Raw genomic sequence first — 26,786 nt, 5'->3', positions numbered from 1 at the left:
CAGGCTTGATGGGCTGGATGGCCTACTCCTGCTCCTATTGGACACATCCAGAACAGTGATGAATCTGCATATCGACAGCAGGTGGACTAACTGCCGCTCTGGTGCAGTCGGAACAATCTGGAGCTGAACACGCTCAAGACAAAGGAGATGATGGTGGATTTCAGGAGACATCCCCCCGTTATGTCCCCCCTCACAGTCCTCGGCAGCCCTGTGTCCACCGTGGAGTACTTCAGGTTCCTGGGAACCACCATCTCTCAGGATCTGAAGTGGGAGCAGAACATCAACTCCATCCTGAAGAAGGCCCAGCAGCGGATGTACTTCCTGCGGCTCTTGAGGAAATATGGTCTGCCTCATGACTTGTTGCTGCAGTTCTACACTGCAGTCATTGAGTCTGTCCTGTGCACCTCCAACACTGTGTGGTTTGGAGCCGCCACCAAGCAGGATAGAACCAGACTACAGCGCACAGTGAGGACTGCCAAGCGCATCATTGGAGCCTCCCTGCCCTCTATTGTGGACCTGTACTCTTCCAGGTTGAAGAAGAGGGCAAGGAACATCATAAAGGACTCCTTCCATCCTGCGCATGGACTGTTTGAACTGCTTCCGTCTGGTAGGCGCTTTAGATCCCTCCAGACTAAGACTAATAGGCACTGGAGAAGTTTTTTCCCTACTGCGGTCACTTTGCCGAACAGTTAACGGCCGGTTAACTGTCGGCTAACTATTGCTTGGATTGCATTACTAGTTTGTATAATCTATATTTTCATTTATATTTATCATCTGTTTTGAGCAAAGAGACAACATCTGCCGGAAGTAAATTCCTTGTATGTGCACAGGTACTTGGCGATTAAAGTCTGATTCTGATTCTGATTTTTATGATGCAGCTTTGCGCAGGTGCAGTGAAGGACAATGGCTCAAACTGGCTCTGGTCAGTTTGCGCAGCCGCAGTCACGTGCGATCCACGAGACCGGCTCTGGTCAGTTTGCGCAGCCGCAGTAGCGTGCGCTCGACGAGACCGGTTCTGGTCAGTTTGCGCAGCCGCAGTAACGTGCGATCCATGAGACCGGCTCTGGTCAGTTTGAGCAGAGTAACGTGCGCTCGACGAGACCGGTTCTGGTCGGTCTGCGCAGACGCAGTGAAGTGCGATTGGTGCGACCTTAGCGTCCTGCGCATGCTCATGCCAGCTGGTAACCGGAGGTCGCTGATGCAATTGAACAACGTGAGGTGTTGGCGGTGGAGGTAGACGGTCATTCATCGTTGGCTCCCGAAGCTGATCTGCACACGGTAAGGATATCTGGTAGGATTTGGTGCCGGAGGATGCAGGGCTTGGTCGGATTCAGGTGGGCTGGGGTCCTGTCAGAACTGCAGCCGGCCTGGGCTTTGCTTCTTCCTATAGGTGCTAACTGGCCTGCTGCGTTCCACCAGCATTGGTTTATATGGAGCATTCGCGAGTGCGGTGACATCTGACTTGCCTTTGCCTATTTATTTTTCGGGTTGAGGATCGCAGGCAAGGATACAGCATTTATTGCTCATCCAAGATTGCTCTGGAGCTGGGTGACACAGCAGGCTCGTCAGAGGATATTTAATAGTAAAACATAATGCAAAGTCTGGCAATAAAAAGAAGTCTGCAGATGTCGGAAACCCGAAGTAGAAAATGCTAGAAGCACTCGGGCCAGGCAACATCTGTAGAAGGTGAAACAAACTTCATGTTTTAAGTTTCAAATTCCTACAAGACCAAAAGCTTTTAGTTCTGTTTCTTCTTCTTCTTCTTCGCTGATGGTACTTCACTTCCTAAATGTTTCCACCATTTTCTGTTTTTTTTCATTTTTCCATCTTTTTTATTGATTTTCAAATAAAGAATATACAAATCGGAAGAGGAGTTTAGCAAGTAGATAATATCAAAGTCATATTAACAGCAATAATAAAAACAAAGTATATAATGTCAAAATCAAACAGATAAAATATTATGCTGTTATATATACAATGATTAAAAAAAACGACAACTCCTCATAGTAATCATAAAAAAAATTGGAAATAAACCCACTAACTAAACTGAAACAAAAAAAAGAGAAAGAAAAAAAGAAAGATTGGGCAATCCAATTGAGGATAAAATTAGAAAAAAAGAGAGGAAAAAAAACACATCCTTCCAGTCATCTCCAAACCTTCATGGATAAGGATTTTCCCCAAAGAGAATAAATAAAAATAAATAAATTAAATCATATGAAAATGTTGAATAAAGGGTTGCCAGACTTGTTCAAAATAAGGATGTATCAAATATCCGGCTTCTAAATTTCTCCAAGCTTAGACATGAAATAATGGAGGAGCGCCGATAGAAAAGAGAAGGTGGGTTAGATTCTTTCCAGTGTAGCAAGATAGCTCTCCTAGCCAGTAAAGTTGAAAAAGCTATCACATGTTGGGCGGAAGCAGACACTTTGCTTGCTTCCTCTGGAATAATCCCAAAAATTGCTGTAAATGGATTAGATTGAACATCCATATCTATAACTTTAGATAATATTCCAAACACATCCCTCCAAGAATTATTTAAACTCACACACGACCAAAACATATGAGTTAGAGTAGCCACTTCTGCGTTACATCTGTCAGAAATAGGGCTTATATTAGGAAAAATATGTGCCAAGCGTGCGCAGATAGATGAATTATTGACTAAGTAATAAATTTTACTCCATTGATTATTTGAAAGTGAATGTTGAAGTTCTACTTCCCAGGTGCGTTGAACCCTATCATTAGGTGATATGCGAGCATTCATTAACTTTATAAGTGATAGCTATTAATTGTTTTTGAAAAGATTTAAACTGAAAAATAACATAAGCCAAATTTAAAGAGCAGGCCAAGGGGTAATTCGGTAAAAAAATTCCTAACCTGTAAATACCTGAAAAAATGTGTATTAGCGATATTGTAGCGCTAAAATTATGACACGGAGTGGGTAACTGCAGTCAAAGGAAAAACTTTATTCGAAATCCTCAGCCTCACTTTTAAGCCTCTCTCGACCTGCCCCCCGTGGCGCAGAGGCTCCAAAGCTCTGTGCTCGCAAACCCCCGTAGGCTATCTAATTGTGAGCCGGTTTGGATGTGCCAGGAAATGGGTCGCCACATAACCCCCCCCCAGAACCGGCGATACACCCCCCAATGTCCACAGTCTGGGCCAGAACCTGCTTGGGAGGTTGGCCCCTGCGCCGAGGTGCCGGAAACTCAGCCGGTTGCGCCAGGTCCACATGGGCCGGTTTGAGGCGGTCCACCGTGAAAACCTCCTCTTTCCCCCCAACGTCCAGCACGAACGTGGACCCGTTGTTCCGGAGCACCATAAACAGCCCCTCGTATGGCCGCTGCAGCGGTGGCCGATGCCTGCCCCTTCGTACAAACACAAACCTACAGTTCTGTAGGTCTTTGGGTACGCAGGTCGGGTGCCGCCCGTGCTGTGAAGTGGGTATGGGGGCCAGGTTACCGAGCTTCTCGCGTAGTCTGCCCAGGACTGCTGCGGGATCTTCCTCTTGCCCCCATGGGACTGGTAGGAACTCCCCGGGACGACCAGGGGCGCGCCGTATACCAACTCGGCCGACGAGGCGTGCAGGTCGTCCTTGGCGCTGTGCGGATGCCGAGTAGGACCCAGGGAAGCTCGTCCGCCCAGTTGGCTCCTTGCAGGTGGGCCATGAGGGCCGACTTCAGGTGATGGTGGAAACGCTCCACTAGCCCGTTCGAGTGTGGGTGGTAGGCAGTGGTGTGGTGCAGCTGAGTCCCCAGAAGGCTGGCCATAGCTGACCACAGGCTGGAGGTGAACTGGGCGCCTCTGTCGGAGGTAATGTGGGCCGGTACACCAAAGCGAGATATCCAGGTGGCGATCAGGGCTCGGGCGCAAGATTCGGAGGTGGTGTCGGTGAGCGGGACCGCCTCTGGCCATCTCGTGAACCGGTCCACAATAGTCAGGAGGTGCCGCGCTCTGCGCGACACTGGCAGGGGGCCCACGATATCCACATGAATGTGGTCGAAACGCCGGTGGGCGGGATGGAACTGCTGCGGTGGGGCTTTGGTGTGCTGCTGCACCTTGGCCGTCTGGCAGTGCATGCACGTTTTGGTCCATTCACTGACCTGTTTGCGGAGTCCGTGCCAAACGAACCTGCTGGAAACCATCCGGACAGTTGTCCGGATGGAGGGATGCGCCAAGTTATGAATGGAGTCGAAAACACGGCGCCGCCAGGCTGTCGGGACGACGGGACGGGGCTGGCCGGTGGCGACGTCACAGAGTAGGGTCCTCTCACCCGGGCCCACGGGGAGGTCCTGGAGCTGCAAACCGGAGACTGCGGTTCTGTAACTCGGAATCTCCTCATCCGCCTGCTGCGCCTCTGCCAGTGCCTCAAAGTCTACCCCTTGGGAAAGGGCATGAACGGTAGGGCGAGAGAGTGCATCCGCCACGACATTGTCCTTACCCGAGATGTGCCGGACATCCGTCGTGTATTCAGAGATGTAGGACAGGTGGCGTTGCTGGCAGGACGACCAGGGGTCGGACGCTTTCGTAAACGCAAAGGTAAGCGGTTTGTGGTCCGTGAATGCGGTGAAGGGCCGACCTTCTTGGAAGTACCTGAAATGCCGGACTGCCAGGTAGAGCGCCAACAGTTCCCAGTCGAAAGCACTGTACTTGAGCTCGGGTGGCCGCAGGTGTTTGCTGAAAAACGCCAGGGGTTGCCAGCGACCTGCGATGAGTTGCTCCAGCACCCCACCGACTGCTGTGTTAGATGCGTCCACTGTGAGGGCGGTAGGGGCATCCAGTCTGGGATGTACTAGCATCGCGGCGTTCGCCAAAGCTTCCTTCGTTTGAACGAAAGCGGCGGCAGACTCCTCGTCCCAGGTAATGTCCTTGCTCGGACCCGACATCAGGGCGAACAAGGGGCGCATGATCCGGGCAGCGGAATGGAGGAAGCGGCGGTAGAAATTGACCATACCTACCAATTCCTGAAGGCCTTTGATCGTGGTGGGTCGGGGAAAGTGGCGGACCGCATCTACCTTAGCGGGCAGAGGGGTTGCCCCGTCTTTAGTAATCCTGTGGCCCAGGAAGTCAATGGTATCGAGTCCGAACTGACATTTGGCGGGGTTGATTGTAAGACCGTACTCACTCAGTCGGGCGCAGAGTTGACGGAGGTGGGACAGATGCTCCTGACGACTGCTGCTGGCTATGAGGATGTCATCCAAATAGATGAACGCGAAGTCCAGGTCCCGTCCCACTGCGTCCATTAACCGCTGGAACGTCTGTGCGGCATTCTTCAGGCCGAACGGCATGCGGAGGAACTCGAAAAGGCCAAACGGGGTGATGAGAGCCGTTTTGGGGACGTCGTCAGGATGCATCGGGATTTGATGGTACCCTCGGACGAGGTCTACCTTGGAGAAGATCCGTGCGCCGTGCAGGTTTGCTGCAAAGTCCTGAATGTGCGGCACAGGGTAGCGGTCCGGTGTGGTAGCCTCGTTCAGCCTGCGGTAGTTGCCGCACGGTCTCCAGCCTCCCGTCGCTTTGGGCACCATGTGCAGGGGGGAGGCCCATGGGCTGTCGGACTGCCGGATGATCCCCAATTCCTCCATCCTCTGGAACTCCTCCTTCGCCAGTCGGAGCTTGTCCGGAGGAAGCCGCCGAGCGCGGGCGTGGAGGGGTGGTCCCTGGGTCGGGATGTGGTGCTGTATGCCGTGCCTGGGCATGGCCGCTGTGAACTGCGGTGCCAGAACCGATGGGAAATCCGCCAGGACCCTGGTGAAGTCGTTGTCGGACAGCGTGATGGAGCCGAGGTGAGGGGCTGGCAACTGGGCTGCACCCAGGGAGAACGTCTGAAAGGTCTCGGCGTGTACCAGTCTCTTCCTGGGCAAGTCGACCAGTAGGCTGTGAGCTCGCAAAAAATCCGCACCCAGAAACGGTTGGGCTACGGCGGCCAGTGTGAAGTCCCACGTGAACTGGCTGGAGCCGAACTGTAGCTGCACCTGACGGGTGCCATAGGTTCTTACTGTGCTGCCATTCACGGCCCTCAGGGGGGGACCCGGTGCCGTAACTGCGGGTGTCGTAACTCGTCAGGTAAAACGCTGATCTCAGCCCCAGTATCGACCAAAAACCGGTGTCCCAACCTTCTATCCCACACATACAGGAGTAGCCATCAGCGGCGGCTGGCCCTGGCGTTTCCCGGGAACTTGCAGGGCGGGCGACAATGGCGGGCTTCTGCGCCCCACCGCTGGTGGTAGAAGCACCAGTGTTCATTGGGCCGGGAGTTGGCGAGCTCTGCGGCCGGGCCTGGACTGGTTTGCTGCCGGGAGCGTGGCTGGGAGAACTGTGCGATGGACGCCCCGCTCACCTTTTTGGCGTTCCACAGCAAGTCCGCCCGGGCTGCCACCTTCCGGGGGTCACTGAAATCCGCGTCGGACAGCAGCAGGCGTATGTCCTCGGGCAGCTGCTCCAGGAATGCCTGCTCAAGCATGAGGCAGGGTGTGTGTCCGTCGGCGAGAGACAACATCTCATTCATTAAAGCCGATGGAGGTCTGTCGCCCAAGCCTTCCAGGTGCAGTAAAAGGGCAGCCCGCTCGCGCCGTGAGAGTCCGAAAGTCCTGCGGAGCAGGGCTTTGAATTCCGTGTACTTGCTGTCTGCCGGGGGCGACTGTACGAACTCCGCGACCTGGGCCGCTGTGTCCTGGTCGAGGGAGCTCACCACGTAGTAGTAGCGGGTGTCTTCTGAGGTGATCCGGCGAACGTGGAATTGGGCTTCGGCTTGCTGGAACCATAGGTTTGGGCGCTGTGTCCAGAAACCCGGCAGTTTCAATGAAACCGCATGAACAGAGGCAGCGTCGGTCATTTCTGGTCCAAAAATCATTTGGACCGTCGGGGTCACCAATTGTAGCGGTGTGCTACACGCAGCGCTAAAATTACGACACGGAGTCAGGAACTGCAGTCGAAGGAAAAACTTTATTCGAAATCCTCAGCCTTGCTTTTAAGCCTCCCTCAACCTGCCCCCCGTGGCGCAGAGGCTCCAAAGCTCTGTGCTCGCAAACCCCCGTAGGCTATCTCCCTTAGCCGGAACGCTGGCTAATTGTGAGCCGGTTCGGATGTGCCAGGAAATGGGTCGCCACAAGTCTATAGATTTGGATCTTTTTCAGAATGATGTTTTTTTTTGGTATGGCTTACATGTATTTTTTATATACGATAAAAGTTCTTTTTTTTTGGTTTATTCTGACTTTATATTTTTTTTATATTATTAATCTATTAACTTTGAAAATAACTTATTAGGGTTTCTTTTTTTTAAGTTTGTATACGCTTTTTTATATTTTTAACATTTAAATATTAAGATTTAAAAAAAATAAAATGGCGTTTCTTCTTCCCGACAGACTTTCGTGCTTGGAACGTCATATCCGTTTTGATGTGTTTGAAAGTTTTAAACTCTCATTTAAAATACCAATTTAGTATTATTTATTTATGGGTTTTATCAATTTAATTTTTTTAACCCTTTTGTTTTATATATATATATAAAATACTAATTTTATATTTTAACTTTTGTTATCCTAACCCTTTCTTATAATATGGGTTGTTTGTATTTTTTTTTCAATTTTTTTTGTCTGAGTTGCCGTCTTGAGACATATGAATATACGTAAAATAATAGGCAATTAAAATATTTATCATACTTGGTCAGGTTGACTCACACCTGACAATGCAGTCGTATTCAGTAGGGATGGATCGATGCTTAGGGGAGTGACCGGGAAGGATAATGTGTTTTTTTCCTCTCTGAACTCACAGAAGAGTTTCCCAAACGATGTTTGCATTGCGATGATTGCAGAATGTAAATACTCCGAATTTATCATGTCGTGACCTTGTTTGAACTCTCTCAAATTGGGGAAGTGAGACAAAGTGCCTTTCTGTAAATCTCTGGCAGGCACTGTCAACTTGCGCTCGAATGCCAAAACATCCTCCAATATGTCCAGGGCTGTACGTCCTTACCCCTGAAAAGCTGTGTTCAGCGTGATCAGGTGCGCTGTCATGTCTACCATGAAGTGTAGCTTTTCCAGCCACTCTGGCTTTTCCAGCTCAGGAAAGGTGGGCCCTTTGCTGCCCAGGAAAGTTTTCACTTCTTCCAGACACGCGACAAAGCGTTTCAGCACCTCCCCTCTGGACAGCCAGTGATAAAAACACGTTGTAGCGGTGTGCTACACGCAGTCAGTAAACTGCAGTCAAAGATAGCTTTATTCGAACTAAACAGCCTTGCTTTTAAGCCTCCCTCAACCCGCCCCCCCATGGGCGCGGATGCTGCAAAAGACACGTACTCACAAACCCCCGTAGGCTATCTCCCTTAGCCTGAACGCTGGCTAATTGTGAGCCGGTTCGGATGTGTCAGGAAATGGGTCGCCACAACGTCTTATTTAGATTGTACAAGATCACCATAATCTTTAGAATTACATTTCAAAAACTAACAAACTAACATAAAATACATTTTAATTAAATACTGACCAATTATTTCCCAAAGCAACAGGGAGCCGCAGCACAGACGTAAAAGAGCCACATGTGGCTCCGGAGCCGCGGGTTGCCGACCCCCGTGTTAGATTGCCTGCTTGCCTCTTTTTGGCTTTTTTCCTGGGGTTTTGAGGGTGGAGGGAGGGGGATTTTTCTTTTTCTTTTTTTTCTTTTTGCTTAGTTTTATTTCATGGGCTTATATGAAACTACAAAAATGGTTGCAGTGCCGTGACTTCCGGTTTCTCCTTGAACTCACTTCCTTCTTCCAGGTTCATGAGTTCACTTTTTTTTTAAACTTATGTGTTAACTGTAATAAATATTGTCAATATGGATAGGATTATTAATTTTGTTTCTTGGAATACTAATGGTTTAAATCATCCGATCATGTGAGGAAGGGGGATAGACAACGCTTTTTTAGGTTTTGGAAGGGCCAACAATATCACTCAAATTCGCAAGCCAAAGTAAGATAAAAATGTTTACATTTTTATAGACTCATCAACTTCTTTTATACATCATGAAACAATTTCAGATCCACAAGGTAGATTTTTGCTTATTACTGGTTTACTTTTTAATCAAAAAGTTGTTTTGGTTAATGTTTATGCTCCAAATACTGATTGTCCTGAATTTTTTAAATGCTTATTTACATCCTTTCCTAATCTGAATCAATATAGATTGATAATGGGTGGGGATTTTAACTGTTGTTTAAACCCTTTGATGAATAGATCCAAGCCCACCCAAATTCTTCCGAATAAATCGGCTTCTCTTATTAACTCTTTTATGATTGATTCAGCTATTTGTAAAATTTGGCATTTTCTACACCCTAATGACAAAGAGTTCTCATACTTTTCCCATGTTTATCATAATTACTCAAGAATTGATTACTTTTTCATTGATCACCATTTACTTACAGATGTTACCGATTGTAAATATTACCATATCTGATCATGCACCTCTGAAGTTATCTATTAAAATAACGGATTCATATATCAATGCTAAATTTTGGAGGTTTAATCCTATTTTATTGCAGGATTTAGATTTTGTTAACTTTATTAAACAACAAATTGATTTGTTTTTCTCAACAAATTCTACAGCAGAGATCTCTAGTGGAATTTTATGGGATACTTTTAAAGCATATATTCGTGGACAGATTATTTCATTGCTGGAGTTAGGAAATGAACTAATTCTAAAATATTAACATTAGTTGATAAAATCAAAGCAATTGATAAGATTTATTCAATGATCCCTAGTAAAGAACTTTATAAAGAAAGAGTGGAACTTCAAATGGAGCATAGTTTATTATTATCCTCTTCGGTTGAAAGTCAGTTAATTAAATCAAAAACCCAATTCTATATATATGGAGATAAGTCTGGTAAATTATTGGCGAACCAATTGAAAATTGTTTCAGATAAACGACAGATTACTAGGATTCGTAAACAAGATGGTATTCTGACGATCAACCACAAAGAGATAAATAAAGACTTTCAAGATTTTTATAATTCCTTATATCAATCAGAATTCACTAAGGACTTTACTATAATAAATGAATTTTTAAGAAAATTGAATATTCCAAAAGTAACTGTTGAGGATAACATATTTTTAGATACACCTATTACGGAGTCTGAAATAGAAAAGGCTATTTTTTCAATGAATTCTGGTAAAGCTTCTGGTCCAGATGGTTTTTCCGCAGAATTTTTTAAATCTTTTTCTTCTATACTTTCTCCTTGGCTTTGTAAAATTTTTAAAGATGCATTAAGTGTAGGCAAATTACCACAATCTTTTTATGAAGCTTCTATTTCTTTAATTCTTAAAAAAGATAAAGACCCTACTGAATGCGCATCCTATCAGCCTATATCCTTGTTGAATACGGATTTTAAGATTTTTAGTAAAATTTTGGTTATTAGATTAGAAAATATATTACCTCGAATTATTTCTGAAGATCAGACTGGATTTATTAAAAATCGCTATTCATCTTTTAACATTAGAAAATTAATTAATATTATTTATACTTCTTCATCTAAAATACCAGAACGTGTCATTTCTTTAGATGCTGAAAAAGCATTTGATAGAGTTGAATGGCCATATTTATTTAATAAAATGCAACAATTTAATTTTAGTTCAAAATTTATATCATGGATTAAATTAATATACCATAAACCCTTAGCTTCGGTTTTTACCAATAATCAAAGATCCCCTTTTTTTTCAGTTATTTCGTGGTACAAGGCAAGGTTGCCCTTTAAGTCCTTTACTATTTGACATCGCTTTAGAACCTTTGGCTATAGCTATTCGTGAATCACCCAATATTCTGGGTATTACCCGTGGGGAGAGGACGTATAAAGTATCATTATATGCTGATGATTTGTTATTATGTATAACCCTGAAAGATCTATTCCTGCTATTTTGTCTTTGCTTGCTCAATTTAGTAACTTTTCTGGTTATAAATTGAATTTTAACAAGAGTGAACTATTTCCATTAAATATGCAAGTTCCAATTTATAAACATTTACCATATAAAATTGTTACAGATTATTTTATTTACAGGTATTAAAATTACTAAAAAACATAAAGATTTATTTAAGGTTAATTTTTTACCTTTAATTGATCAGATTAAGCAACTTGCTAATAGGTGGTGTGTTGCCTTTATGGCAGTTATTTAGTTTATAATATTTTCGCTTAGTAATTCATTTGTTAGTATTTTCTAGTTAGAATTAGAATTGTTTAAAGTATATTCATTGCCTGTAAAATACATCGGCATGCGATGACGTCACATCCGGTTTCGCCGCGTCTTGTGGGAAAATACCGGTTTGGAATCAACGCAAGGGTGGGGGCTCGCACGAGGCAGACCTGAGCAAGAAGTTGTTTGTAAGCATTAGAAATCACAGTGAGAGCAACGCTGTAAGTTAATAGATAATCAATACGTTGAATTAAAATGTTAACGCCGATCCTGTTAAAAGTAACGACGGTCGATAATGTTTATGTTTTCGTTAGTTAAAGAGTTGCGGATTGTTTGCATTGAAGTGTATTTAGAGCAGTCAATGGCGTAGGTAAATTCTGACTGTATGCTGCACTTTAATGTAATGTAGTTGTTACTTTTACAAGTATTTACAATGTAAATGATATCAAGAAGGGAACAAATACTGTATCAATCTTGTATTGTTTTTCAACAGTTTTCACCATATGTTAATGTGAAGAGTGAACAGTAAATGGTTAATCTTACTGCGACCTTGTTCTCATTGACTACGGTTTATTTCGGTGTTTCCATTACACCCGAGTGAGAACGCTACAGGTGGTTTCCACTATGTTTGTCGTTGGTTGGCAGAGTTAATGCTATTAAGATGATGATACTACCTAAATTTTTATATTTATTTCAAGCATTACCAATTTTTGTTCCTAAATCTTTCGTTGATACTATTGACCCCAAAATATCTTCTTTCTTGTGGCAGAACAAAAATCTAGATTGGGCAAAAAATATTTACAGAAGCTTAAGAAGGAGGGCTGCTTGGCTCTACCAAACTTAAGATTTTACTATTGGGCAGTTAACATACGGTATTTAATATTCTGGACACAAGAATTGACTACAGCTGCTTGCCCACAATGGGTAGATTTGGAATGTAAATCTCTGCAAGATTTTTCACTGATTTCAATCTTAGGATCTTCACTTCCTTTTTCTTTATTCAAATTGAATAAACAGATAACTAATTCCATAGTCAGATATACATTATGAATTTGGTTTCAATTTCGTAAATTTTTTGGTTTGAATAAATTTATTTTATCATGTCCTATAATATCTAACTATTTTTTTCGGCCTTCATCTATGGATCAAGCTTTTCTTTTATGGAAAACTAAAGGTATAACATGTTTTCGTGATCTGTTTCTGGATGATAACATTATGTCCTTTGAACAGCTATCTAATAAATATAATTTACCTAAAACCCATTTTTTTTAGATATTTGCAAGTTAGAAATTTTTTGTATAATGAGTTACAGTCTTTTTCGAAAGAATGTCCATTGGACATTACAGAAAGAATTTTAGCCCTTAATCCTTTTCAAAGGGGTTTAGTAGCCATCATTTATAAGATGATCATGAATTTACAGCCAGATGTATCAGAAAAAATTAAGAAGGAATGGCAAGAAGAGATGCATTGTCCTATATACACTGAGCAATGGGAAAAAAATTTATTATTGGTAAATTCGTCCTCTATTTGTGCTAAACATGCCCTAATACAATTTAAGGTTGTACATAGAGCTCATATGTCTAAGGATAAACTGGCTCGATGTTATTCTCATGTTAATTCAACCCGTGACAGATGTCATTCTGATGTTGCTTCATTGACTCATATGTTCTGGTTTTGTCCTTGTTTACAAAATTATTGGAAAGATATTTTCAGTATTATTTCAAGAGTTTTAAATATCAATTTTCAACCGCATCCTTTTACTCCAATTTTCGGTTTACCAATGATGGATAATAACCGTTTATCCGCTTCATCTCAACGAATGATTGCATTTGTTACATTAATGGCTAGAAGATCTATTTTATTGAATTGGAAAGAAATTAATCCTCCAACTGTATTTCAGTGGTTTTCTCAAACTATCTCTTGTTTGAGTTTAGAAAAAATTAGAAGCGTGGTTTTTGATTCTTCAGTTAAATTTGAAGAAACTTGGAGACCATTTATTCAACATTTTCATATGAGTTAAATTGTCTTTTCCTAAACCTTACTTTTATTATCCTTTATTATTTGGATGGAGGTTCAGAGTTATTGGCACTACTATATGTATTTAACATTATATATTGGCCCGTGTTGGTTAGTTTTTTTTTTCCTCTTTTTTTTGGTTTTTTTTTTCTTTTTTTTCTTTTTTTTGTCTGTTTTACATAAATTTGGGAGGCCTTATTGATTATTATATATCTGATTGTCTATTTAAACTATTAATTATGTATTCTCAAATGCTTTGTATTCATATTTCATCTATGTTTTTCTTAAAATTAATAAAAAGATATAAAGGGAAAAAAAAAGAAAGAAAGAAAGAAAGAAATGTGTGACGACAATTGTGGTCTAACCCAGGCACACCATATGGTGTGTTGGTTGTTGATGCAAGCAATGCATTTCACCATATGTTTCAACGTATGTGTGAGAAATAACTTTGAATCTTGCCGTACTTGAAGTTACGGATGGTGGCAAAATACAATTCTGATCTTGATTGTCCACTTTGTCTTGCAAATGCATTGTTTTAAGCTGGTAGATTTGTTCTGAATATGCATTGCCACGTACCACACAGTGATGGGTGTGTACAGTGTGAAAATAAGAATTTCATTACATTAAAGGGCTTTCTTCCTTCTAACATATTTATAGACAGTTTCGGTATTGTTAGTATTGCCATAGCAAGAAAGCACTTTTGAATTATAGTCCTGTTTGTAATAAGCATAGTAGGTAATCTTTATCCAGCAAGGGGCCAGGGTAGCACAGAGATTAGCACAGCACTTTACAGTGCAAACAACCTGGGTTCAATTGCTGCCGCTGCCTGTAAGGACTTTGTACATTATTCCTGTGACCATGTGGGTTTTCTCCGGGTGCTCCGGTTTCCTCCCACAGTCGAAAGATGTACCGGCTGTTAGGTTAATTGGCCATTGTAAATTGTCCCGTGATTAGGCTCAGATTAAATTGGGGGATTGTTGGGCAACCTGGCTCGAAGGCTTGGAAGGGCCTATTCCACACTCATTAAATATTTTTTTTAAAAAAGAGGACAATATTTGTATTTTTGCTTTAGAAGTAAGCATTATAGCATTATAGAGGACATCAGAGCCAGTTTCTCCATCCTTTTCAAAATGGTGCCAAAGGATCTTTTTTGCATCCACTGAGATGGCAGGTGACTCCCCAATTTATTTCTCCTCAGTTATTCTCAAATGTTAATGTAAAAGTACAGTACTGTATCAGTTGCTCAGTTTTGCTTCTAGTCCTTGAATCTTTGAATTGGTAACCCACCTCCTACTGATTTGTGTAAAAGCTTTCTCAAGAGACCTCGTCTTACACTAAAGGCAACCTTTACTCTTGCACAGTTGTACATGCAGAAATCTAGAAATATTAGACAGTTCTTCAGATTCATTTATTTTTCACATGTACATCAAAATATACAGCAAAATGTGTTGTTTGCGTTAACCACTGGCACAACTTAAGGATGTACTGGGGACAGCCTACAAGTGTTATCATCTATGCAATTATAGTGGGCAGGAGAAGTTCATGTTTACTGGCATTGTTTGTGAACAAAGTTAAGCACTTGGCAGTAATGTTATAGTAAAACTGACTTCTCGGTTTCTCGCAGATCGCCATTGGAAGCATTCAGCATCATGGGGGAAAGCAGAAATGTTGAGGAGAAGATCAGTCTTATCACACGAAACTTGCAGGTGTGACATTATGCAAATACCATTGATAAGAAATAAATATTTTTCTTTCTGTTTGAATACATAGATTTGATTACCAGGAATGCTGGTGAATGCAAAGTTAACTGGAACTTTAAATGAGTTGAATGTTGAAATATGTTGAAACCCTAACCTCCTTCTCATTATATTGAGCTTGTAAATATAAATCTATTAAAACTTCTCACCCTGAATAATGTGCAAACCGCAGACCATGTAATATTGTCACTGAAAGTAAATATATGGCAAAAAGATAAAAAGTGATATAATATTTTTGGTAAAAAAGCACAGAACAGTATAACTGGTATATAAGTTGGTGGATAATTGATTACATTTTGAGGATCAATTCACTTTTATGTCTATACATTCTTGAACTGCAGTCATTTAATCATTATATATTTTGCATTTTCAGCAAAAAAATCAGTTTAAGAATGTATTTTTAAGCTTAATATATACTTAAATAGTTCAACAAATGTTTTTTTCTAGGAGGTCTTGGGTGAGGATAAGTTGCATTCCATTCTGCAAGAGCGAGACCTGAATGTTTACTGGGGAACAGCCACAACTGGAAAACCCCACGTAGCATACTTTGTGCCAATGTCAAAGATCGCTGACTTCTTGAAAGCTGGCTGTGAGGTGAGATGATAGGCAAATAGGAAATGTGCAGATTTTTTCTCCATGGACTTTGTTGTCCAAACTATATTATTGGTTCAGTCATGATTTTGTTGAGAGCTGGCAGCATAAATCAGAGTCAGGTTTATTATCATTGGCGTTTTGCAGCAGCAGTACAGTGTGAGACATAAAAATTCCTGTAAGTTACAAAAATGTAGTGCAAAAGAGGGAAAATACCGTAGTATTCATAGGTTCATGGACCGTTTAGAAACTTGATGGTGGAAGTGAAGAATCTGCTTTGAAAATGTTGAGAGTAGGTCTTCATGCTCTTGTACCTCCTTCCCAATGGTAGTAATGGGAAGAGGAATTGTCCTGGATGGTGAGGGTCTTGATGATGCATGCTACCTTCTTGGGGCACTGGCCCTTGAAGATGACTCAAGAGTGGAGGTGGTTTTGTTGGAGCTGGCTCAGACTACAACCCTCTGCAACCTCTTTCGATGCCTCCGTTGGAGCCTCCGTATGTCCCGTCGGAATGCACCCCACCCTACATTTGCAGAAATTTTTAAGCCTTTGGTAGTATGCCAGATCTCCTCAAGATCCCAATGAAGTGGAGCCGCTGTTGTAATTGTATCAAAATGTTGAGCCTGGGATAGATCCTCTGAAATGTTGGTGTCCAGGAACTTGAAGCTGCTCACCTTTTCCACTACATCGCTTCAATGAGGATTGCTGTGTGTTCTCCCTTCCTAAAGTTCATGACCAGTTCCTTGGTCTTGTTGACGCTGGGTGCGAGGTTGTTGTTATGACAAGTTGCATGCCATCTTGGACAATGTCTCCCATCTACTGCATAATGTACTGGTTAGGCACAGGAGTACATTCATCCAGAGACTCATTCCACCAAGATACAACACTGAGTGTAATAGGAAGTCATTCCTGCCTGTGGCCATCAAACTTTACAACTCCTCCCTCGGAATGTCAGACACCCTGAGCCAATAGGCTGATCCTGGACTTATTTCCACTTGGCATAATTTACTTATTATTTAATTATTTATGGTTTTATATTGCTATATTTCTACACTATTCTTGGTTGGTGCGACTGTAACAAAACCCAATTTCCCTCGGGATCAATAAAGTATGTCTGTCTGTCTATCTGACACCACTCAACTAGCTGATCTATCTCATTCCTGTATGCCTCCTTGTTGCCATCTGAGATTCAGTCAAGAACAGTAAAGTGATCAAACTTAGAGATGTCTCTTCAGCTGTGTCCAGCCACACAAGTAGCCCGGGTCAGCATTACCTTGGAGGTGTTGATTGTCAGTGACAGCAATACATTATTATTGCTCTGCAGTGAGTGTGGTCTTCCAATGGGGAAGGCAAGGAACCAGTTGCAGAAGGAGGTACAGAGTCCCCAATTTTGAAGCTTGTTGATTATTAGTGAGGAATGATGATGTTGAACGCTGAGATGTAATCGATAAACAGCAGACTGAGGTCGTGTATTGCTGTTGTCCAGATTTTCCGAAACTGAGTGGAGAGCCAGTGAGGTGGCAAATTGCACTGGGTCCAGGTCCTTGCTCAGGCAGGAGTTAATTCTAGCCATAACCAACTTCTCAAAACATTTCATCACAGTTAGGAATGTTGGTTAGTTAGAGATACTGTTAATTAGAATAGGCCTTTCAAGCCCATCCCTCCATAGTTAACCCTAGCCTAATCACAGGACAATTTATTATAACCCCATTAACATAATAACCAGTATTTATTTAGAATGTGGGAGGAAACTGGAGGACCCAGAGAAAACCCACTCATTCCACGGGGAAGACATACAGACTCCATATAGATGATGTTGGAATTGAACTTTGAATTCTTGATGTCCTGAGCTGTAATAGTATCTGGTAGCCCATCGTGCTCTTCTTGGGCATTGGGATGAATGATATCCTTTTGAAGCAGGTGAGAACCTCTGATTGTAGTAGTGAGAGTCTGGAGATGATTTTGAACACTCCAGCCAGTTGTTCAACAAAGATTTTCAATACCTGGCCAAGTACACCAGTGGCTAATTCCTGAGATTTGAAGAGGAATCCCTGATAATTCTGCTTTTTTAAAAATTCCATTATACTCTGTCATTGTTGATAGCAATTGCACCTTTCATAATCGAGGGCCTCCATTAGTCAGGGTTGACCGTGGGTGTTGAGTCTTAGCTGTCTACAGGATATGCAAGTCAGGGCAGTACAATATGGAGAACAAGCTTTTACCATGTATCACACTCTCCATCCACACATCTGATAACCCAAAAGGTGACAGAGACCAATACTGTTTGGCACCTGCAGTGTTGGAGGAGTTGCCAGTCAGAGTTGAAGTCAATATAGCTCTGCCTTTGGGGATTCCAGCTCTGGATTTTTCCCTCAGAGATTACTCCCGAAGCCTTCTCCACGAGTGGGAAGAACTGCAAGGCAGTGAAGGCTTGAGGCTGGAATTTTCCTTCTCCTAGAAGAGCTGCCAACCATGGATGATGAGCCCCACCTGCCCGAAGGGACAAGTTTTAAGGTGCCAGCAACCCTCCTTTGCCGCTTCTCCTGAGAGTAGAAACAGTTCCGCCAGGCTTAGTAGCTAAGCCACAGGTGAAGGGCAGGAGTTGGACTTGGTTGGTCAGAGTCTATTTGAAGTGTGCACTGCTGCGAGCATTTAATAGGTAGTAGAAGCTTATCCCTATTACCATCCCCGGCTATAAACAGAATGGATCAGTGAGTAGTATGCAAGAAAATAAACGATTCTGATAAATTAATATGCACAAGATCCTGCAGATGCTTGAAATTCTGATGATGGATCTCAGTGATCTTTATTCCTCTCCATAGATGTTGCCTGACCTGTTGAGTTCCTCCAGCATTTTGTGTATTACTCCAATCAAGTGAGTGGATCTTAGGACAGATAATCCAAATTTTGCTAACAATAATTTTAATGACCTTCATAAAGGGCAGTGGAGAGTTTAACAGTGGGAGCTCTTGAGTTTAAGGATTAGCTGAAAGTAAAAATCTAAAATTCTTTATCAATGTACATTGTGAGTACCGAATATTTTTAATTGAGGAAAAATCTGACCCCTGACTTACTTAGTTGTATTATATCAAGCTTACAAACATCCTGAGAATAAAACTTGTTGGACTATGGAGCACATTTTTGCAAAGATGGTGGCAGTGGTCTTCATGGTGCCTAAATGGAGAAAATTTCTGTTGTTGTTTTCTGGATGTGGGACTTGCAAAATGTCACATCATAGTAGTGAACATGTGGAAAGAGTTTAAAAATCTGGAAATGTCATGAGTTAGCCTTCTGAAGCACTGTGCAGGATCTCAATATGTGTGAGTACCTTCTAGGAAAGCTATAGCACATTCCAGAAATAGCAGAAATTGCAATAAAAAAATTCTTACAAACAATTAAAATCTCTGTTTTCCCCTTCTGCTTCAGGTAACTGTTTTATTTGCTGATTTGCATGCTTATTTGGACAACATGAAAGCTCCTTGGGAGCTGCTTCAACTGAGAACGGAGTACTATGAACGTATTATAAAAGCCATGCTGGAAAGTATAGGTGTACCAACAGAAAAACTCAAATTTGTGAAAGGGACCGAATTTCAGTTAAGCAGGTAGGGTATCAATATCTAAATGGGGAAAAGATGATTTTCATTTCATAGATTGAAAGTCTTTATTTTGTTTGGCTGTAACAAGTTAACTTCCCTCAACTTCACTTGCCCCATCATTGAAAAGTTCCCACAACCTATGGACTCTCTTTCAAGGGCTCTTCATCTGAAGTTCTCAATGTTTATTGCTTTTTTTTTGTGTTTGCACCTTGTCGTCTTTTGGGTTGGGGTTTTGGGGTTTGATGTTACAACTGCCGATTTCCATGAGGACGATCCGTTAGTTTTTTTGTGTGAGGGAGGGGGTGGGGGTGTTTTGGCTTAGCAAGTTTTGTTTCCTTTTCATGTGGGGAGTGGATGATGATTTTTTTCTTTCAACACCCCCCCATGATTTTTTGTATTTAACGGTTATCTGGAGAAGACAAATATCTAGAGTTGTATTGTACATGCATACCTTGACAATGAACTGAACCACTGAACCTTTTGCACATTGGTTGAATGCCCAGATTGGTGCAGTCTTTCACTGAGTTTATGATGGTTATTATTCTGTAATGGATTATTGAATTTACCCATAAGAAAACGAATCTCAGTGTTGTATATGGTGACTTGTATGTACTTAGATGATAAATTTACTTTGAACTTTGAACAGTTTCTCTAACTTCAGCACGTGGCTGTGTTTTCAGGGAATACACTTTGGATGTCTACAAGTTGGCCTCTGTAGTGACCCAACATGATGCCAAAAAAGCTGGTGCGGAAGTAGTTAAACAAGTGGAACATCCTCTCCTCAGTGGTCTCCTGTATCCTGGGTTACAGGTAGGAAGGGGAAAGACTGATAACAAAGGGAATGTACATGGTGAGGAAAAGGGGCTCTGACACCTGTGATGATGTCCAAGAAGGATTCCCGACACGATATGTGGACCTGCTGACTAGAAGAGAGGTCAATCACAAACACAAAGTCTCCAGATGCTGGAAATCCAAAGCAACACACAGAAAGTGCTGGAACAATTCAGCAGGTCAGGCAGCATCTACAGAAAAGAATAAACAGTTGCCGTTTTGGGCCAAGAACCTTCTTCAGAACTGAGAAGGAAGAGGGAAGTTACCAGAATAAGAAGTTGGTGGTGGGTGGAGAGGCTGACTGGAAGGTGATAGGTGAAGCCAGGTAGGTGGGAAAGGTAAGGGCTGGTGAAGAAGTAATCTGATAAGAGAGGAGAGTGGACAATGGCAGAAAGGGAAGGAGGAGGGCACCCGGGGGAAGTAATAGGCTGTTGACAAGAAGGGAAAGGTCAGAATGGGGAATAGAGGAAAGGTTTATGCTGGATAGAAGAGAAGCCATTCTGGATCTGCTACTAGGCAATGAACCTGGTCAAGTGACCGATCTCTTGGTGAGCATTTCGGAAACCGTGACTACAACTCCATAATATTTGGACAAGGAAAGGAGCAGACAGTATAGAATAGTGTTTAATTGGGGAAGGGCAAATTAGGATTCTATTGGGCAGGAACTGGGGAGATACTGGGGATGTATGCGCAGTAAGCATAGAAAAAGCTAAAGTGCTGGAACCTGTCGAGGTTAAGGAAAAGGATGTGTTGGAACTTTGGAACAACATTAGGCTAGATGACTCCTTGGGCTGGATGGGTATACCCCAGGTTATCAAGGGAAGAGATCGCTACGCAGTTGGCATTGATTTTTGTATCCTCATTGGCCACGGAAGTCATAGTAGAAAATGGAGGGTGTCACATGTAATTCCTTTGTTCAGGAAAGGTAATAGGGATAATGCTGAGAATTATAGACCACTGAATCTTATATCAGTGGTGGGCAAACAATTGGACAGGACTGTTGAGCATTTGGAGAAACTTAGTCTGATTAGAGGCAGAAAGTACGGTTTTGCGTGGGACTGGTTGATCCTCATGAGCCTGATTGATTTTTCCAGAAAGTGACAGAACAGATCAATGAAGGTAGAGTGATGGATGTGATATTTATAGATTTTATTTTCCACCCACAGTTCAAAGGCATAGCGGATGGTAGGTTAGTTAGTCGTCGTAAATTGTTCTGTGATTAGGCTAGGATTAAATTGGGGGATTGCTGAGTGTCATGGCTCAAAGGGCCTATTCCACACTGCATCTCAATGAATAAATAAAGGTTAGCAGAACATTGTGGCAAAGGGCCTGTACTGTTCTATATTCTTTGAGCATGAAGCAGATTGAGAATGCATGCTTGCATGCACGATATATGTATTATTTTAGTGAGCCCCATCATATTAAATTTAATTTAGTCAAATTTAAATTCCTATCCATATCACAGCTGAAATTTATTAAAGTAAGGGATATCCTTTCTCTTAAATCTTTGTTGTCAAAAGATTGACAGGAATTTCCATTTCTCATATGTAAATTCGTGGGTAATTAACCAGGTGTTCAAATGATGTCTGAAATATTACTTATTCATTTTTGATTTTTTTTTCAGTCATTCATTTATATTTTAATAAAAGCACAACCTTTTGTAGCCTGTTCAAAACCATAGGGCTGGGTTCCGGTGACATCATCGTCGAGAATGGCAGTTTAAGTCACTAGCTCCTCCGGAAAAACGCGTATTAAGCCCCGTTAACCCATCAAATATAGTATTTTTCGAACGTATTTGAACTGATAAGAGGAGCAAGAATGGGGAAAAAGAATGGAAATTTAAAAAGCGACACTGCGGAGCATGCAGCTGAGAGGAGTGCAGCGAGCGGCTCTCCTACCTGAACGCGTGCTAGCGAGACGGACGCTGGGCCTTGTTCAGGCGAAGCGGCAAATATGATCGAAATTTTGAAAGAGATAGGGGAGTTCCAGAAAGATATAAAACAGCAGCTACATGATATTAAGTCAGAGCTCACCAACGTCAATCAAAAAATAGCGGTGACAGAGACTCGAATTGTGAAGGTGGAAGATCGAGTTCAAAACGTGGAACGGATACTAAGTAAGGCAATAAAAATATTAAATCAACAAGAAGATAAACTGCTTGACCTGGCGGGAAGAACATGGTGGAAAAATAACAGAATTTACAACGTTCCTGAAGGAGCAGAGGGCTTGTGATAATGAGCATAGAGAACTAAAGAGAATGGACTTCACTAATTTGTTTTTCTCCTCATATAAATCAGGACATTGGAGAGGAGTTGCTATTCTTATCTCAAGTAAGCTAAATTTTGAAAAAAGCATTCGAAATGGGAGTTAAAGAGGGCAGATACATTCTGGTAAAGGGGAATATAGATGGAAATTCAGTTACTCTATTGAATATATATGCACCCCCAGGAAGTGATATCGGTTTCTTTCAGAAAATTACTGATATTATGGTAGCAGAAACAGAAGGTCTCCTGATATGTGGGGGAGACTTAAATTTACAATTACAACCAAACTTAGACTCTTCCAATAGAAAAACCTATGAAACAAAATCCTTACATAAGAAAGTTAATACACTTTTTGAGGATGTTGGTCTAATTGATATACCTTTTCCCCGACAGAAGGGATTACACTCATTATTCTACTCCCCATTCTGTATATACAAGAATAGACTATTTCATAACATTTGGAAAAGACAAAGACAAAATAAACACCTGTGGAATTGGGACAATAGATGTAAGTGACCATGCACCTATATATTTATCTGTTGATTTTGACCTACAACCAAAGAATACTATTTGGAAACTAAATTCAAGTCTACTCAGTGATCCGTACTTTAAGGAACAAATTAAAAAAGAAATTGGCCTCTACTCAGAATTTAATGATAATGGAGAGGTTTCACCTCCCATTTTATGGGATAGGCTGTCTTAAGAGGGAAAATTATAATGATATCTTCATATAAGAAAAAAATAAGGAATAAAACACTAGAGGAATTATAAAATAGGCTGAAGGAACTAGAGAAAAAACACAAATTGAATTTGGCAAAGGATACATTAGGGGAAATTTAAAGAATTAGGAATGAAATTAATAGTTTGGCTACACAAGAAATCAGGAAAAATTTAATGTTTCTGAAACAGAGACATTATGAAAGTGGATCAAAGTCTATGAAAATACTGGTGTGGAAACTGAAAAGCAGAAAATACAATTCATAGAATTAGGGACCCAAGAACGAAAATGATAAAAAATAAGCTAAGTGAAATTCAAGAAGCTTTTGAAGTGTTTTACAAAACTCTATATTCCAAAGTTCCAGGGGGAAGCATAACCCAAATTGCCACCTTCTTGAATTCTCTAGTTACCCACTTTAAGCGAAGAACAAAATAGAATGATGAGTGCTGACATAACTGAAGTTGAGTTAAAAGCTGCAATTAGTAGTGTTACCTACCCTGTGTGTCTGACCAGCAGAGGAAGAAGAATCCGTTGGAGTCTGGTGGTACCAAACTAAAGGTGTTTATTAGTAAACTACACCAAACTAAAGGTGTTTATTAGTAAACTACACAATACAATAACAAAAATGCAAATATACATATAAAACAAGTTAGCAGTAATAAACCTAAAAGTGTAGGAGTAATAATAATAAACAAGCTCTATTGATGTCTAGGGGTAAATGAATTGTCATATGAAAGTATAGAGTTCAGTTCATAAATGCTGAAGTAGTTATGGTTGTTGTAATGAAATCATTGGAGGGAGAGAGAGAGAGCGTGCGAGATGTAACTGCTGCGGCAGGCAAACCTTTTGTTGCTTTCTTAATCCGTCGTGTCGTTGTGGTCATTCAGTTATGACCCCTCTGGTCATCAGCTAGACCGTTCTTCTGTGGTGGACTCGTCACTCTGGCATGAGTGGACACACACTCAAGTCCCCACCGGCCCTGCTGTAACACTGTGAGTTTTACTGACCGATCTCCTAATTCGGTCTCTGAAGCCCCCCACCTTTCTGTGGGTTCCCAACACTCAGTCAGTGTCCACTAGTGTGTCTGAAGGGTGTCTCTCCAGACCTGTCTTTTATCCCCACTCACGGGGTCTCAGCTATCCATCAACTCTGAATGACCGTGTCCATCAAATCAGGCCACTCCTGCTGTCTCCTGAGGAACGTTAATGAGCAAAGTACAGTCCTTGTAGTAGAAAGTAAATAATCCAGGAAGAGTCATAATACAGTAAATCAACAGTCTCTCTCCCCCTCTTATCTGTAGCGGATGTTCTTGCCTGGGCTTTATCTCTCTCTCTCTCAGTAGCCGCATCACAGCAGCAATAGTTCGTAGTTCTCGGGGGGGGGGGGGGAATGGTTAACTCTGCACCCCATTGTCCATCAGGTCTGTCCATCATTCATAACAGTAGGCTTAAATTAAGCAAGTCACCAGGATCAGATGGGTATACGGCAGAGTGGTACAAAGAATTTAAAAATGAGTTAATTCCTGTTTTACTCCCCACACTGAACTGGGCTCTTAAAAAAAAAGCACAAATGCCACTCAGTTGGAAGGAAGCGATAATATCAGCTATACCGAAAGAAGGCAAGGATAAAATGGAATGCGGGTCATTTAGACCAATATCTGTTCTTAATGTAGATTATAGGTTATTTACCTCCATCATGGCCAAACGATTAGAGGAGTTTCTACCCATACTGATGTGTAACGATCAGACAGGTTTTATACGACAATGCCAAACACAAGACAATATACGAAGGACACTTTACATTATGGATCATATACAAAAAAATAAAATCGAAGCAATAATGATAAACGTGGACGCTGAAAAGACATTTGAGTCGGTTAATTGGAATTTTCTTTACAGAGTTTTACACAGATTTGGTTTCCAGGACACAATTATTAAAATTATCCAGATACGATATGACAACCCTACTGCTAGGATTCAAATCAATGGATATTTATCAAATAGTCTTACCCTAGAAAAGGGCACAAGACAGGGTTATGCTTGGTCACCGCTACTCTTTGCATTATGTCTGGAACCATTAGCTGAATATATCAGACAAAATGTAGATATCAGGGGAATTACTATTAAAGGGACAGAGCATAAATTGGCTTGTTACGCGGATGACATTTTGATCTATCTAGAGCAACTAACATACTCTTTACCTAAGTTGATGTAATCCTTTGAACAATATGGTCAATTATCAGGATACAAGATCAACATAGATAAAACCCAATTACTTTCATATTACTATAACCCACCAAGAGAAACTGAAAGTAGATATCCCTGGGCATGGCAAACAGAGTCTTTCAAATATTTGGACATCATTATGCCAAAAGATTTGGCAAAATTATCAGAATGTAATTATCAGCCTTTATTCAAGATTCACAAACTTTATTGTCATTCTAGCCATACATCAGCTCTGCAGGGCTGAATGAGACAGCGTTTCCCAGGAGCAGTGCAATCATAACATAACAAACGCAACAGTAAATAATAAACATAACAATAAATAGTAAAACACAACAGCCACATGTCAGTTAAAAACAAGTTATAAGTGTCCAGTGCAAGTTAAAAGTGTCCACAGCAGAGTCAGGTAGAGCAGCTATTCAGCAGTCTGACTGCCTGTGGGAGGAAGCTGTTTAGTAGCCTTGTGGTTTTAGTTTTGATGCTCCTGTAATGTTGACCTGATGGCAGAAAAACAAACAGTTCATGGAGAGGGTGTGAGGGGTCTTTAATGATGTACCGTGTCTTCTGGAGGCATCGACTGAAAGAGGTCTTGGACAGAAGGTAGGGAGGCCCCAATAACCTTCTCTGCTCCCCTAACCACCCTCTGCAAGGGTTTTTTGTTGGCAGCACTACACTGGAGTACCAGGTTGTGATGCAAAAGGTCAGCACACTCTCAACCACTCTTCTGTAGAATGTAGTTAAGATGTTAGTGGGGAGTGATGCCTGTTTAAGCTTCCTCAGAAAGTGCAATCTGCTGGGCTCATTTCACAATCCCAGTGGTGTTCCTAAGGTTTTTAGGTTTTTTATGTTTAGGTTTTTTTTTAATATAAAAAAATAAGGAAGATATGGCAAGATGGAACATGATTCCTTTTTCAGTCTCAGTTCAAGGATTGAGTCTATTAAAATGAATATACTGCCCAGACTGTTATATCTCTTTCAGACCCTACCAATAGAGATTAATCAAAATCAATTCAATGAATGGAACAAGATGTTATCAAGGTATATTTGGCAGCGGAAAAGGCCTAGGGTTTGTCTCAAAACTTTGCAGTTAGCAAAGGAAAAGGGGGGATGGGGCCTACCTTCTCTTAGAGATGATTATTTTGCAGCACAGCTCAAAAACATTGACGAGCAGGTAGTTCCCATCCCCATACAGGCAATTTTGGCTGATAACAACCTGCAAAGGTACATCAATACTATTGATAACCCATGGGTGAAATTGACTCTTAAAATATGGAAAACTACTATAAAAGAATATAATCTAGAGGGAGATATGACTTGGATTTTACACCAAATAAATTGGATGCTAGGTTTAAGGACCGGACAGCTGAAGGAATAACAATTCTTTGCAACATGATGAAAGAAGGAACACTGTTCAGTTTTGAAATGCTTAAAGAGAAACACTTATTCGAAAAACATGGTTTTTATCGGTATATACAGATGTGACAATATGTTAATAAGACACTTATTGTAACAAAGGCAAGTACATGCTTGATAGAGCTATTTATAAAAGCATATAATTCAGATAACGGTAGTAGAATCATTTCAAGCATGTATAAGGAGTTCTCAAATCTTAAAACACATTGGACTTCATACATTAAAATAAAATG

The 26,786-nt window shown here is 41.5% G+C and overlaps 1 protein-coding gene across 2 annotated transcripts in view; it reads left to right on the top strand.

Moving 5' to 3' along the window:
* Positions 1–1,133: 1,133 nt before the first annotated feature.
* The window catches only part of yars1 (tyrosyl-tRNA synthetase 1), a 64,253-nt gene continuing 38,600 nt past the window's right edge, over positions 1,134–26,786 (top strand). For both annotated transcript variants that reach the window (XM_059954607.1, XM_059954608.1), the window contains exons 1-5: positions 1,134–1,278; positions 14,786–14,867; positions 15,366–15,512; positions 18,936–19,111; positions 19,786–19,915. In XM_059954607.1, coding sequence (XP_059810590.1) covers positions 14,811–14,867; positions 15,366–15,512; positions 18,936–19,111; positions 19,786–19,915 — 510 coding nt within the window. In that variant the 5' untranslated portion in view covers positions 1,134–1,278; positions 14,786–14,810. The remainder of the gene's footprint in view (positions 1,279–14,785; positions 14,868–15,365; positions 15,513–18,935; positions 19,112–19,785; positions 19,916–26,786) is intronic.

The sequence above is a fragment of the Hypanus sabinus genome, chromosome 30, assembly GCF_030144855.1.
Source record: "Hypanus sabinus isolate sHypSab1 chromosome 30, sHypSab1.hap1, whole genome shotgun sequence".
Classification (NCBI taxonomy): domain Eukaryota; kingdom Metazoa; phylum Chordata; class Chondrichthyes; order Myliobatiformes; family Dasyatidae; genus Hypanus; species Hypanus sabinus.
The sequence above is the reverse complement of the archived record's forward strand: the minus strand, read 5'-3'. Positions and strand labels throughout refer to the sequence as shown.